At 45.1% G+C, this 16,528-nt stretch overlaps 1 protein-coding gene across 1 annotated transcript; it reads left to right on the top strand.

Annotated features, from left to right (window-relative positions):
- The first annotated feature begins 12,006 nt into the window (after positions 1 to 12,006).
- On the top strand, positions 12,007 to 13,200 carry LOC119322503. Its single transcript, XM_037596013.1, has one exon. The coding sequence runs from the start codon at positions 12,091 to 12,093 to the stop codon at positions 12,952 to 12,954; it is 864 nt and encodes a 287-aa protein (XP_037451910.1). The 5' UTR covers positions 12,007 to 12,090; the 3' UTR covers positions 12,955 to 13,200.
- The last annotated feature ends 3,328 nt before the right edge of the window (positions 13,201 to 16,528 follow it).

Below are 16,528 nucleotides of genomic sequence, written 5' to 3'. Positions count from 1 at the left end.
AGATAGATGACACCGTATGTGTGCAACTCTGTAGAGAGATCATAGTTTCGGTATTAGTTCATGAGTGCCTCCCGGAGGGCTGTTCATGTGACCGTCCGAGTTTCAAAGTTCCTCCCGAAGGGCTGTCCGAGTGACCGTTCGAGTTTCGAAGGTCCTCCCGAAGGGCTGTCCGCGACACCGTCCGGGGGGCTATTTGACCGCCTCCCAGAGGGCTATCTGAGGAGCAGATGAGGGTATACATCCTCGCAGTTGGGAGGTTGTAAATCCCAGCTATGGGGATCTGCACCGCCGATCGTCATCGACTCTACTTCCCGCTGTGCTACGAGCTGGTAACGAAAAAGATCAAACCATGTATGCAGTCTCCATAGTGGTCCTGGGCTGGTGCGTAGGTCGGAAATTTTTTGTTTTCTGCTGCGTTACCCTACATATAACGCCTAAAGTAGAGGCGGGCCAATCCTAAAATCATGCTGCCACTCATGTTGGATAAAAGTATCCCTCACCGTAGCCTTGTGTCGTGTATACACCTCCGTAAATAGGTCTCGATTCTCCATGCGTTCTAGAAAGAATCATAAGCGATGAGTCCCGGTGCATCTGTTTTTTTACAAGCTTAGCTGGTAGTATGGCGTCATCTCTGGGTTGAGATCCAGTCACGGTGCATCTGTAGATAACCTGCATAAGAGAAGTACTTTTATCATTAAAAACCTTTTCATTTCTACGTAGCCAAAGCGGCCAAATAATGGTGAGCGTTGCCACCCTGAGAAGTGTTTTAAACCTATGATTAATCTCATGTAACCAGTTGTCAAAAATATTAGCAACACTACAAGGAGGATACAAGCTATAAGCTACTTGAATGATTGACCATATAGAACGAGCCAATTTGGATTGGAAGAATAAATGTTTTATTGTCTCGTCATGGTGATAAAAGGCACATTGAGGACTTCCATGCCAATTCCTCTAATAAGATTATCTTTAGCAAGAATGACTCCATGATGAAGATACCATGGAAAGATTTTATTCTTAAGAGGTATCTTCATCTTTAGATCTTCTTGTTTTTATCCATTGGCACATCAGACTAGATTAATGCTCTATACATAGACTTCACTGAGAATTGTCCATTCTCATGTAGGTTCCAACGGAATACATCGGACTCAGGTGACAATTGCACCGTGACAATCATTGGAGCAGGATGTTCCACGATTGGAGTCTGGGACCAAATAAATCCCTTCTGAACGTCACATTTGGCGAAAATGATCCCAATATTATGGCGATAGTATCCCCTTTGTGACGCATAATGTTATATATAGAGCCGGATATTGTTCTCGGAGTGTGGCATTTCCTAGCCACTTATCTTCCCAGAATCTAATTTCCGAGTCGTCCTCAGTCGAGAAGGATCCATTTTAGAAGAAATATTTCTTCGTAACCATTTGTCCCGCCCAAAAGCAAAAGTCCCTAGGCTTCCAGTATACTTGGGATACTTCCTTGAAAACCACATATTTCTTTCTAAGGAGGGTTTGCCATACACCATCTTTCGTCAGTAGTTTAAACAACCAATTGCCGAGGAGGGCCCTATTCTTAACCTCAAGGTCATGAATACCCAACCACCTTGGTCTTTGGGGTGGCAAACCACACTCCATTTAGCTAGTCGATATTTCTTTCGCTCGCTATATCATTGCCAAAAGAATCTTGATCGGAAATAATCCAATATATGTAAAATTACTTTCGGCAACTAGAAGAAGGAAATCATATATAGTACCATATTACTCAGTACTAAATTTATGAAGACCAATCTTCTGCCTAGAGACCACAGTTTACCTTTCCAACCCCTAAGTCTTTTTTGTAGTCTCTCCTCACTGTATTGCCATTCAACATTTGTGAGCCTTCAGTATTGTATCAGTATCCCTAAATATGAGATCGGAAACTCGCCCAACCCGCATACGAACAGGTCGGCATATAGATGAGCCTCCTCTTGAGCCTCGCCAAAGCAAAACAATTCACTTTTATGAAAATTGACCTTAAGACCTGAGAGTTGCTCGAATGCTGATAAAATTAATTTCAAATTTCTCGCTTTCTCGAGGTTATGATCAATGAATAGAATCATATCGTCGGCATATTGAAGAATATAGAGACCACCATCAACTAGATGATTTACTACCCCATCAATTTGGCCATCAACCTTGGCACGCTCAATCATGACTGCTAGCATATCCGCCACTATATTGAATAGCATGCGTGATAACCATCCACCTTGTTGCAATCCCTTCTTCGTTTGGAAATAGTGGCCAACGCGATCATTGACCTTAATGGCAACACTACCTCTAGAAACGAAGCTATGGATCATAGCACGCGACTCTACAGAAAATCCTTTCATTCTGAGAGTCTGTTGAAGAAAAGGGCCATTTTACTTTGTCATAAGCTTTTTCAAAGTCTATTTTGAGTACCACCCCATTCAACTTTATCTGATGTAATTCATGGAGTATTTCATGATGGATAACAACTCCATCGAGGATGTGTCTACCTTGCATAAAAGTTGTCTATGAAGGACGAACCACATGTTCAGCAACCAAAATCAGCCTAATAGTCGCAACTTTCATGAATATTTTAAAACTAGCATTAAGGAGGAAAATGGGTCTATACGGTCGTATCCTTTCAGCCTCATTAATATTAGGTAATAAAATAATCTCGCTGAAGTTTAAGCAAAATAAACGTAGTTGGCCAGCATGTAGGTAACTAAACAGAAGTAGGAGATCCGGTTTGATGACTTCCCAGAAGTTCTGATAGAACTCCGCGGGGAAACCATCCGGAACTGGGGCTTTATTGTGCTCCATTAGGAAAACCGCCTTTCTAACTTCCTCCTCGAAGTATGGGGATGTTTCCTGTTAGAAGGTTGTTTTCCTCATCGGAGACCTGGGGGATGTCATCTGTTCGGGTCTCATCCATCGAGAAGTTTCCTTCCTCTGGGGCTCCAAACAGATTTTTATAATAATTCGTGATATAAGATTTAAGTTGCTCATGCCCCTCAATCGTGCCCTCATCCTGTTGTAGGGAATGGATAAGTTTCTTCCGATATCTGTCATTGGCGACTCCATGGAAATATCTAGCATTTGAATCACCTTTCAGGATAAATTGAGAGTTAGAATGCTGATACCATTTGAATTCCTCTTCACGCAGCATGCTAACTATCTGTGCATTCGATTGACTCTTGATCTTGATTTCATGCTCAGATAGAGGTCTAACCTTTGTCAAAGCTTCTAATTAATCAATGATAGATGAAAGACAAAGCTTCTCCTTTTTGAGGATACCCACCGCATGCCTAACCCAACCACCAAGGAATTTACGTAATGCATGCATTCTGTTATTTCATTTTTGTATTGGGGTATGCCCTGCCACTGGTTTCTCTCACACCTCCTTGACCATGTCATGGAAGCCATCCCGATGCAACCAACAAGTTCGAATTTGAACTTGCATCTATGCTGTGATTGTGGCAGACCAGTAGTTAGGAGAATGGGTACGTGGTCTTATAAGGCCTTGATACGAGGTAGAGCATGAATAGACACCATAGGAAATTTAGATTCTCAGTCGGTGTCCATTAAATCGCGATCTAGTTTCTCATATGTTGGTTCTGGAAGACTATTCATCAAAGTGAATTGTCTCCCAATCATGGAAACCTCTCGCACATCTAGGTTGTCGATGAAAACATTGAAAAGGAAATGCCAATGATTATCAAACATATCGCGGCTTTTCTCACGTGGAAATCGAAGCAAATTGAAATCCCCTCCTATAAGAATAGGGTAGGAATTATCTTTCGCCAGATTAACCAATTCAGAGAAAATCGGCCTTGAACTCTTCCTGGGCTGTCCCATAAACAGCCACGAGGGTCCATGTGAAGTTGTCGGTCTTGTTGTGAATATGGAGTTTAACGTGAAACTCGCCATTCGAACTAGCCAACACATCCATAATACCTATGTTTATGCCAAGTAAAATGCCCCTAGAATGATCTCTAGGCGGTCGTGAAACCTGATGACCCACAAGTATAGGGGATCTATCGTAGTCCTTTCGATAAGTAAGAGTGTCGAACCCAACGAGGAGTAGAAGGAAATGACAAGTGGTTTGCAGCAAGGTATTCTCTACAAGCACTGAAACTATTGGTAACAGATAGTTGTGCGATAAGATAATTCGTAACGGGTAACAAGTAACAAAAGTAAATAAGGTGCAGCAAGGTGGCCCAATCCTTTTTGTAGCAAAGGACAAGCCTGGACGAACTCTTATATAAAGCAAAGCGCTCCCGAGGACACATGCGAATTGTTGTCAAGTTAGTTTTCATCATGCTCATATGATTCACGTTCGTTACTTTGATAATTTGATATGTGGGTGGACCGGTGCTTGGGTGCTGCCTTACTTGGACAAGCCTCCCACTTATGATTAACCCCTCTCACAAGCATCCTCAACTACGAAAGAAGAATTAAGGTAAACCTAATTATAGCATGAAACATATGGATCCAAATCAGCCCCTTACGAAGCATCGCATAAATTAGGGTTTAAGCTTCTGTCACTCTAGCAACCCATCATCTACTTATTACTTCCCAATGCCTTCCCTAGACCCAAATAATAGTGAAGTGTCATGTAGTCGATGTTCACATAACACCACTAGAGGAGAGACAACATACATCTCATCAAAATATCGAATGAATACAAAACTCATATGATTACTTATAACAAGACTTCTCCCATGTCTTCGGGAACAAACGTAACTACTTACAAAGTTTATTCATGTTCATAATCAGAGGAATATTAATTATCATTAAGGATCTGAACATATGATCTTCCACCGAATAATCCAACTAGCATCAACTACAAAGAGTAATCAAACTACTAGCAACCCACAGGTACCAATCTAAGGTTTTGATAAAAATATCGGATACAAGAGATGAACTGGGGTTTGAGAGGAGATGGTGTTGGTGAAGATGTTGATAGAGATTGACCCCTTCTCGATGAGAGGATCGTTGGTGATGACGATGGCTTCGATTTCCGGCTTCAGGAGGGAAATTTTCCCGGCAGAACAGCTTCGCCGGAGCCCTAGATTGGTTCTGCCCAAGTTCCGCCTCGAGATGGCGGCGCTTCGTATCGAAAGCTTCCTTCTGATTTTTTCCAAGTCAAAACACATCATATATCAGAAGATGGGCGTCGGGGGCCTGCTAGGTGGCCCACAAGACCGGAGGGCGCCCCCAGGGGGTAGGGCGTGCCCTCCACCCTTGTGGATGGAAGGTGGCCCCCCTCTGGTGCTTTCTTCGTCCAATATTTTTATATATTTCAAAAATATTTTATGTGAAGTTTTGGGACTTTTAGAGTTGTGCATAATAGGTCTCTAATATTTGCTCCTTTTCCAGTCTAGAATTCCAGCTGTCGACATTCTCCCTCTTCATGTAAACCTTATAAATAAGAGAGAATAGACATAAGTATTGTGATATAATGTGTAATAACAGCCCATAATGCAATAAATATCAATATAAAAGCATGATACAAAATGGATGTATCAAAACCCAAGTGAATTCTATCCCGCCAGAAAGACGGTTAAGCAGACTTACTGAGAAATCACATCTCCCCGTTTTAGAGATGGCCAAAAAAATCTAAATTGTATTCCTCTTACACTCCGCAATAAATAAATATTTAGCCAAGTCACCAAGACCTCTGCTATTAAAAGATATTCCATGCATTCATGGGGAAACAATAGGAGATCTACAAAAATCCGTCCTCTTATGGGACTTACTAACTTTTTTTCAAACGTGCGGTCTTTAATTTGCGTCCGGAGGCTGTAAGCTCAATCAAAGAACTAAGCCCGGCCGGGTTCATCTAGAGCCACATCCGAAACTGCTCCTACTAAGTGAGAGCGTAGCTGACCATCTGATGTGGCATGCAACTCCTCCTCCTCAGTATGGGAGGCAAAAGACTTGCTACAAAAACGTGGAATAACTTTTAATCGATTATATTCCAAATGTTTCAAAGCGTTTGTCGAAATAGAAATATCCATCCCGTTCTTTCCAAGACTAGCACCCACATTATTCAACTTAGAAACGATGGTAGTATTGGAAAAAACTAGAAAGGAATTCGGTGATGACGTAATACCATGGTTGTCGAGGTTACGCGCTGCTTTAAGCCGCATAGCCTTGGCCAAGGAGTCTTCATCTGTTCGCTATATACATTGTCATTGCGACATAAAAGGGTTGAAATGAGTTCGCTAAGGCGGTTATACACAGGGATCGGGTCAGGTCTTTCCTGGAGACGCTCCTGATTTCCTCGTTATGATCCTGGTGAAGGATGCAACACCGTTGAATAAAATATGCAACCTTTTTTTGCGTGAAGATGTAACCATCATTCAATAAATTTGGTATGAAGTAAGAAAAGAAGGCAGACGCCACTGTTCGACCGCCATGGGGCTGAAGTCTACCATTTTTCTTGAGCCTATGAATTTTATTTTTCAATTTTTACAATGAACCACAAGGAACCATGGAAAAAATTTAGGCAACCATTAACACATCAGAGAAGGCTTAGAACACAAGGTGTTTAGGCTGTCCGTTGTGCCTAAAAAAATAATAATTTGCGAGGGAGCCTAAAAATAAAATTTGTTCCAAAGGCAAACCGTACTTACCTAAATCACAGTCAACATTCAGATCGATGGCGGCTCGCATTTCTGCTTTTAGAGAAGGTCAAGGTCTCATACCATTTTGAGGCTCTCGATTAACTGCCTTCTTCATTTTGTCTCATCCCTGCTACTAATTCCCTCAAATTTTCTCTTGCGTAGCACACAAGTTTGGGCAGGCAACTTCTACCACGGTGTTCTCCATGGGATCTTTTTGGGAGTACATGGTGTTCTGACTACTAATAGGTGCCAAAATTAAACATGTATACATGTCCTTTCTAAGAGATCTTAGACACGTGTATGAGCCTACTTAAATCAAAAGTTGCATACTAAACACCACCAGAAATACTTTTTTTAAACACAGTGCAGATGCAAGCGCTCATACATACGTGCATATACCCATCCATATGAACAGGTAATGTTGGGCATTAGCTGTTTTGTTTGAGGTGGACAGATGCCGGTTGTGTATAATTAGTGGGGTGTACCATTAAACTCGGACAGTGATATCAAGATTATCAGCGGCTGCTGCTGCTTCTTATGGACTCATCCCTGGTATTAAACGGTATTGCATAAAACATTCCAATTAATGAACAGTGACCTGCTGGCTGAGGCTGGCTAGTCTAGCTGGTGACATCAAAATTCCACTTTTGTTTCTTTCATAATTCATGGAGGGCACAAGGACAACATATCCTCCTTTTTAATTAGTACTAATATGTCGTCATCATAACACTTTGTATTGACACAGTTATCTTGGTACACTAATAGTAATACTACTAGCCACATGTTTGCCACGCACAACTCATCATTTCAGTTTTGTGCTATCATGCTAATTAAGTGAGCCCTTTCCGGTTCATGCGAGAACTGGCTTTTTCCATGTGAATCTGTTGTATGATACGGTCTGGAATTTGCTGACTGATTGTCTTGAGTGTTTTAGATTTGACTAAAACATCAATTTCCTGACTGATTTTCTTCCATGGAGTAGACACTAGTTAATGAAAATATCAATGCCCTTTTCTTCATAATGTCTATCGATGGTCCCAAGCATGACCACGATGATTGTGGTTTCTCTAGCTAAGTGCCCATGTCGAACTACGCTCTTAACACCCCAAAAAGCTCCTAATTGTCTTAACATAGCTTAAGCAGATGATGACACCATGGAGATAGTTATATTACCCCTTCTAAGTCACAACATGTTAAATTTGTGTTGAGTATTTGTGTAGGGTTACAATTGAATTTAAGCTCTTAGTTGTCTTTAACATAGCTTAAGCAGATGACGACATCATGGAGATAGTTATAATACCCCCTCAAATACATGTAACCTAAGCCTTTTATTCCCTGCAAAAAAAAAAAACTAAGCCTTTTATACTCCCTCCGATACATATTAATTGTTGTACTAAATCAGCAACAATTGATATGTACTGGAGGGAGTACAAGATAACACAAAATAAAAAAAATACTTGAGAAAATCGGTAGTCATAAACATATTGGGGAACGTAGCAGAAATTCAAAATTTTCCTACGTGTCACCAAGATCTATCTGTGGAGAGACCAGCAACGAGTAGAAAGAGAGTGCATCTACATACCCTTGTAGATCGCTAAGCGGAAGCGTTCAAGTGAACGGGGTTGATGGAGTCGTACTCGTCGTGATTCAGATCACCGATGATCCTAGTGCCGAACGGACGGCACCTCCGCGTTCAACACACGTACAGCTCGACGATGTCTCCCACGCCTTGATCCAGCAAGGAGAGAGGGAGAGGTTGAGGAAGACTCCATCCAGCAGCAGCACAACGGCGTGGTGGTGATGGAGGAGTGTGGCAATCCTGCAGGGCTTCGCCAAGCACCTACGGGAGAGGAGGAGGTGTCACGGGAGGGAGGGAGGCGCCAAGGGCTCAGGTGTAGATGCCCTCCCTCCCCTCCACTATATATAGGGGCAGGGGAGAAGGGGGAGGCGCAGCCTTGCCCCCTACTCCAAGAAAGGGGTGCGGCTAAGGAGGGGGGGAGGAGTCCATCCTCCCCAAGGCACCTCGGAGGTGCCTTCCCCTTTTAGGACTCTCCCCTTTTTTCTTTATCTTGGCGCATGGGCCTCTAGGGGCTGGTGCCCTTGGCCCATGTAGGCCAAGGCGCACCCCCTACAGCCCATGTGGCCACCCGGGGCAGGTGGCCCCACCCGGTGGGCCCCCGGGACCCTTCCGGTGGTCCCGGTACAATACCGATGACCCTGAAACTTGTCCCGATGGCCGAAACAGGACTTCCTATATATAAATCTTTACCTCCGGACCATTTCGGAACTCCTCGTGACGTCCGGGATCTCATCCGGGACTCCGAACAACATTCGGTAACCACATACAAGCTTCCTTTATAACCCTAGCGTCATCGAACCATAAGTGTGTAGACCCTACGGGTTCGGGAGACATGCAGACATGACCGAGATGTTCTCCGGTCAATAACCAACAGCGGGATCTGGATACCCATGTTGGCTCCCACATGTTCCACGATGATCTCATCGGATGAACCACGATGTCAAGGACTCAATCAATCCCGTATACAATTCCCTTTGTCTAGCGGTATGGTACTTGCCCGAGATTCGATCGTCGGTATACCGATACCTTGTTCAATCTCGTTACCGGCAAGTCTCTTTACTCGTTCCGTAACACATCATCCCGTGATCAACTCCTTGATCACACTGTGCACATTATGATGATGTCCTACGGAGTGGGCCCAGAGATACCTCTCCGTTTACACGGAGTGACAAAATCCCAGTCTCGATCCGCATAAAACAATAGATACTTTCGGAGATACCTGTAGTGCACCTTTATAGTCACCCAGTTACGTTGTGACGTTTGATACACCCAAAGCACTCCTACGGTATCCAGGAGTTACACGATCTCATGGTCGAAGGAAGAGATACTTGACATTGGCAAAGCTCTAGCAAATGAACTACACGATCTTTGTGCTATGCTTAGGATTGGGTCTTGTCCATCACATCATTCTCCTAATGATGTGATCCCGTTATCAACGACATCCAATGTCCATAGCCAGGAAACCATGACTATCTGTTGATCACAACGAGCTAGTCAACTAGAGGCTCACTAGGGACATATTGTGGTCTATGTACTCACACGTGTATTACGATTTCCGGATAATACAGTTATAGCATGAATAAAAGACAATTATCATGAACAAGGAAATATAATAATAATACTTTTATTATTGCCTCTAGGGCATATTTCCAACAAAACACTGGGTCACCAGAGGGATAATCTATTCGCTCGTCACAGGGTGGCTAGACCTGCCATGGTAGTGGTTAGAGGTGTCGTCGATCGAATTATGTTAATTAATGTAATAACACAAATGAATATTCAGCCAAGAGCTCAAGAAGATCTAGGCTTCTCCAGACTCATGAGTTTTTCCATGTTTTTGCTTGCCTTCTTCTGATTTCCTTTTTCTAATTCACTTCTTTTTCGTATTTTTCTTGTGCTGAGTGGACTGCTATGTGTATGAAACCACCACTATTCCATCGATTGCAATAGTTTTCTTTTGCGGTGACGATTGTAACACTTTGACTGATATGTAGCGCTAAAGTTTCCCCATGTCAAAAGTTTAGAGTTAGAACTTAGAACCCAGTGACCATGTCTAGAAATCGATGTATCATTGAGGAACCAACAATGAAGTAACATTATTCCATCGGTTGTACGTAAGCTATAACACTTTTGACTGAGACCTAGGGCTAAAGTTTTTCTAGTCTCATAGCATTAAGGTTATATAACCGAATGACCAAATCAAGAATGGACAGATATATAACTGCGGCATGAATTTCTTTGATTTCCTCTCATTTCTACCCACTTTTAAAGGTATAGGTTTGCACGGCTCCGGTGAGGGAACGTGATGATGCCGGTGCGCCTTCGGCTCGCTCCAGTGCTTCTAGTCGTCGCTAGGTGGTCTAAGAATATGGATGTAATTTTTGTTACTTCTCGTTTTCTTTGTACTTCCATGATGTTCAATGAATAGATTGGAATTTTTTCCGGCAAAAAAAGAAGAAGCCACCACTATTCCGTTGGTTGTAATAGTTTTGTTTTACGGGGATGATTGCAACACTTTGACTGGTATCTAGCGCTAAAGTTTCCCCATGTCAAAAGTTTAGAGTTAGAACTTAGAACCAGTGACCAAATCTAGAAATCGACATATCATTGAGGAACCAACAATGAAGTAACATTACCCCATCAATTGTACGTAAGCTATAACACTTTTGACTGAGACCTAGGGCTAAAGTTTTTCTGGTTTCAAAGGTTTAGGGTTGTAGAATCGAATGACCAAATCAAGAACGGACAGATATATAACTGCGACATGAATTTCTTCGATTTCCTCTCATTTCTTCCAACTTTCAAAGGTTTGTTTGCGCGGCTGCGGTGAGAAAGGGTGATGACGACGGTGCGCCTTCGGCTCGTTCCGGTGCTTGTAATCGTCGCTAGGTGGTCTACGAATATGGATGTAGTTTTTGTTACTTCTCGTGTTCTTTATACTGCCATGATGTTCAATGAATAGATTTGAAATTTTTCCTGAAAAAAAAAGAAAAGAAACCACCACTATTTTGTTGATTGTAATAGATTTCTTTTGCAGGCATGATTGTAACACTTTGATTGGTATCTGGCGCTAAAGTTTCCCCATGTCAAAAGTTTAGGGTTAGAACTTAGAACCCAGTGACCAAATCTAGAGATCGACATGTCATTGAGGAACCAACAGTGAAGTAACATTATTCCGTCGGTTGTAACACTTTTGACTGAGACCTAGGGCTAAAGTGTTTCTAGTCCAAAAGTTTAGGGTTATAGAATCGAATGACCAAATCAAGAATGGACAGATACATAACCTCGGCACTGAATTTCTTCGTTTTTCTCTCATTTCTACTTCATCAAGAAACCTATTTTTCATGGTAAAAAGTGTCGAGGGAAGGTCACGTCGATATCTCAAGCAACCTACCTTGTAGCCTTTCTCTCTCGACTGCAGATCACGCAAGCTAAACGTGGAAACTCTTAGTCAGTGTACCAGAACGCGCGTATCAAGAAAAGCGGGCTTAAAAGCTTACCAATTCCATGCATCTATCGTATGAGCTTGCCAGATATGTATGGCATGACACGCAAGCCCGTGCTGACCTCCTGCCTAAGATCTCATGCACATATATGTGGAACTAAATCGGCCAACCCCGGGTGACCACGTCGTGAGCTAGCAGATGAGCACAAAAAGAACAATTTGAAGACCATTATATTGCGCCAATAATTCTCCGTGGCATCAATGTCCTGCGGTCTGTGGCCATCACACGACGTGACCCTTCTTTAAATACCGCGGTTGCTACTCTTCCGCTCCAGTCAGATGCAGAGATCCATTAGTTTGCTAGGCCAAGAAGAAGCGCCCAAGAGCACTAGAATTTTACAGAACGAGAAAGGAGGAGAGGTAGGGCGATCGATGGACATGAGCGGGGATACGTATCACTATCAGCCGGCGGGGATGGAGGAGGACGGTGTCGGCCGTGGCGAGCAGGTCCCGACGGCCGTGCCGGTGCTGAGCGCCAAGAAGCTGTGGCGCATGGTGCGCGCCGTGCACCTTGTGCTCGTCAGGGGCCTCGGCAAGCACCAGCCCAAGCTCGCGGCGCTCGGCGTGAACCTGCACCACATGCTGTCGTCGTCCAAGCGCCATCACAACCACCTGCCGTCGACGCGGGACCAGGATCCGGCGTTCACGACGTACCTGGCGGCGGCGTTCTCGTGCCGGTCCATGGACCCGGGCGCCGCGGTGCACCCGTACCCGCGCGGCCGCGGCGTGCACAGTGGCAGGGGCGGCGCGTCCTCGCTCTCGTCCACGCTCTCGTGCCGGTCCATGGACCCAGGCGCCGCCGTGTACCAGCAGTACCAGTACCGGCCCCGCGAGGTCGAGTTCAGCTGCAGCAGCCCGCCGCTGCACAGGCGCAGCCGCCGCGCGCACCGGCACCGGGGCCAGAGCCTGCTCCCGCAGCAGCAACACGGCGACCTTCCGGAGTACACCTCGGCTCCTGCGGTGAAGACGCTGTTCGAGCTGATGGACGACGTGGAGGAGGAGGAGGACGTGGAGGGCGCGACGGTGCCTTGGGCGGCCGGGCGCGGGCCGGCGCCGCGGCAGGTACGGATCACGGACTCGCCGTTCGCGGCGAGGGCGGAGGACGACGAGGAAGGGCGCAAGGGCGTGGTCGACCGGCGCGCCGATGAGTTCATCGTGTGGTTCCACGACCAGCTGCGCATGCAGCAGCAGCAGCGCCCCGCCGCGAGGGATCGCGCCGCGCACTTTGTTAGATGATTACAGTACACGCCATGCATGCGCGCATGCACGCATGGGTAATCATAATTCATAATTTTTTTTGCGGGGGATAATTCATAATACTCCTTGGAATGTTGTTGTTTAGATTTTGTCATGGCGGAACAAGCTTATTAGCGTCTCTGATTTCAATTTCCCCCCTCTCATTTGGATGATGCCGTGATAATTAATACTAGTAGAACTTCCGTAGAAATTCTGGAGTTGTCAACTGTTCCTATAAATTTTTGATGTTACCCTTTATTTATAAAAAAATAAAATTTGATTTTACCCTTTAGTTGACAGCAACAGCATCAAGGCTATGGGCTAGGGACGAGGGCTCCCGCCGGCGAAAACCATCGGGTACAAGTATACTCAAAATCAATCTAATCCAAATTTTCATTTGAGTTTAATATAGGATTGGCTTAAATATGACATATATGCGGGTTTCATGAGATGTCCAATTGGATCCTTACTAGGGGTCAATGAGATACTGAAGATTGTTGTATGATACTAAAAGAAGGGCGACTCAGGTTCCTCGTAAGAGCTTCCACCGTCGGTACACCTCATCTTCGGGTGCCTTGCGGCATTGGTGAGATGCTTGGAACCATGATCTAGAGTGGTGGTGTGGTCTCACTTCGCCCTAGCAATAGCTAGGGTTTAGTCTAGGCGTCTCGTTGGTTGTGGTGAAACGATAGCGCCGTCGGCAGCGAGGGATAAGATCTTCTCATCATGTCCTCGTTTTGACAATGATGTTTGGCATTGCCGGAGGGCATGTGAAATTTTGGAGGACATGTACAATAATGTTGTGACAAGTGTTCGAACAAATGATGTCGACACCGATGACTTCCCGATTAAGATAGGACTGCATCAGGGGTCAGCTTTGAGCCCTTATCTTTTTGCATTGGTGATGAATGAGGTCACAAGGGGTATACAAGGAGATATCCCATGGTGTATGCTCTTTGCGGATGATGTGGTGCTAGTTGACGATAGTCGGGCGGGGGTAAATAGGAAGTTAGAGTTATGGAGACAAACCTTGGAATCGAAAGGGTTTAGGCTTAGTAGAACTAAAACCGAGTACATGATGTGCGGTTTCAGTACTACTAGCTGTGAGGAGGAGGAGGTTAGCCTTGATGGCCAGGTGGTACCTCGGCAGGACACCTTTCGGTATTTGGGGTCAATGTTGCAGGAGGATGGGGGTATTGATGAAGATGTGAACCATCGAATCAAAGCCGGATGGATGAAGTGGCGCCAAGCTTCTGGCATTCTCTGTGACAAGAGAGTGCCACAAAAGCTAAAAGGCAAGTTCTACAGGACGGCGGTTCGACCCGCAATGTTGTATGGCGCGGAGTGTTGGCCGACTAAAAGGCGACATGTTCAACAGTTAGGTGTGGCGGAGATGCGTATGTTGAGATGGATGTGTGGCCACACGAGGAAGGATCGAGTCCGGAATGATAATATACGAGATAGAGTTGGGGTAGCACCAATTGAGGAGAAGCTTGTCCAACATCGTTTGAGATGGTTTGGGCATATTCAGCGCAGGCCTCCAGAAGCTCCAGTGCATAGCGGACGGCTAAAGCGTGCGGAGAATGTCAAGAGAGGGCGGGGTCGATCAATTTTGACATGGGAGGAGTCCGTTAAGAGAGACCTGAAGGATTGGAGTATCGACAAAGAGCTAGCTATGGACAGGGGTGCGTGGAAGCTTGCTATCCATGTGCCAGAGCCATGAGTTGGTTGCGAGATCTTATGGGTTTCACCTCTAGCCTACCCCAACTTGTTTGGGACTAAGGGCTTTGTTGTTGTTGTTGTTTGTATTATTGCTTTATTTCACCTAAGTGACTTGCAAAGTGGATGGCATCGCGACTTGATTTTGTTTTGGTCCTTTTTCGCCCATGAAGCTCAGGTAGACGTGGCTGCGTCAAAATATTGTAGAGGTCATAACAATAAAAAAATAAGTCAGTGTTAAGGTTTCTCCTATAGCTGTGTATGCGCACTTGGGATGATAATATGGAGCAATAATACATCGGTAGGTAATAAGATATACGTTACCACGACTGACTACCGCCGCATCGAAGATTGGATTGTCCAACCTTGGCCCAATCTGACTCATAAAGTTACCTCGGTTATTAAGGATAAACTAAACCAATGCTTTAGCGTTTGATGAGCGCATCAGTCTCTCCCAAGAATTAGTTCTAGCTACCGTATGACTCAATTGTCATCCATTTTTGCTATAACCTTTCCACTCTCCCATGCCCTTTACATCTCCTTGTACCAATATTTGGTGTCTCGGGTACCGGCGAGCCGTAAGATTGAGATAGAGACAAGAGATAAATAATTCGACAAAAAAGATAAAGTAAAGTCATACTGTCAATCCCTTCTTTCCCATACACGAGGCGGCGAGACTATGCCTCGGCCATCAGCCCAAGGGGATTACTTACACATGCGATAGAATCACAAACAATTGACATTCTATAAAAAGATACTTCATAGTTTTACAATATCGTTGATCACAATGGAATCTCGACTACAAGTAATAAATCTAATGGACATGGAGGTTATGGTAGTGGAGATGGCAATGGATAAGTGGTGTTGATGACGGCTGCATGGTGGCTGACGTGTGGGCCCGCGGTAGGTGGCCGATGTAAATATGACCGCATCCGGTGGTTGGCCAGCCGACATGTGGGGCCGCGGCGGATTGACGCGCGGCACACCCAATGTGTGTCCGCGTCGACGCGGGCACGAAGCAGACACGTTTTGGTTTGGGTCGGCGTTTTGAGCCATCGTTTTTGTTTGCTTCGATCCAAACGGACATGGATGGACGAAATGGCTCGTCGAGTTGGTGTTGCTCTAACGGACATGGGAGCAATTGTTCACCTTTTTCCCTCTACAAGGATCGTCCGTCTACAAAAGTAATTCCAATATTTCTAAAAAGGGAAGCGGTTCCAACCTACAAACTCTAGCAACACAGTAGGAGTGCCTGATAAGTGATAAGCAGGTAGATGCGCACGAAAGCTTTGATCGTGTAGACGCACGGTTCTTCCAATTTTGTTTTATTTTTGGAAAGGGAGGTTGCATGCAGCATGCCCGGCTTCTCGATCAGTGTCAGTCAGTGTAGATGGGCAGTGACGACCACAACATATTCACGGCAAATTTGACTATTTTGACCTGTGGACGAAATCAATTCACAAAATGAACTGCCCGTAAAACTATTTCACAGCACTGATCCTTTTATGTAGCGCCCGCCACGCAGGCGCCACACCCTACGGTGCAGCGCCCAACTCGGGGGCGTTGCACGCCAGTCCACCGTGGCTGTCCTTGGGCCCGCACCCAGCAGTGCAGCGCCTCCTAGCTAGGCGCCGCACATGTAATATGCAGCGCCTAGCGTTCGGGCGCTGCACTGTGACTTATCCAGCGGCTGGGCCCCCCTCCCCCACTCCCCCCACCCCACACACCCCAACCCGAGCTTTGCCCCCTCTCCCACTCTCTCCCCCTCTCAAATCCTCTCCCAAAACTTGCAAATTTGAAGAATTTGTCCGTGGATTTCGAAGTCATACCCTCCCTCAAGGTAATCTTCTCCGAT

This window comes from Triticum dicoccoides, chromosome 1A, assembly GCF_002162155.2.
Source record: "Triticum dicoccoides isolate Atlit2015 ecotype Zavitan chromosome 1A, WEW_v2.0, whole genome shotgun sequence".
Lineage (NCBI taxonomy): Eukaryota > Viridiplantae > Streptophyta > Magnoliopsida > Poales > Poaceae > Triticum > Triticum dicoccoides.
The sequence above is the reverse complement of the archived record's forward strand: the minus strand, read 5'-3'. Positions and strand labels throughout refer to the sequence as shown.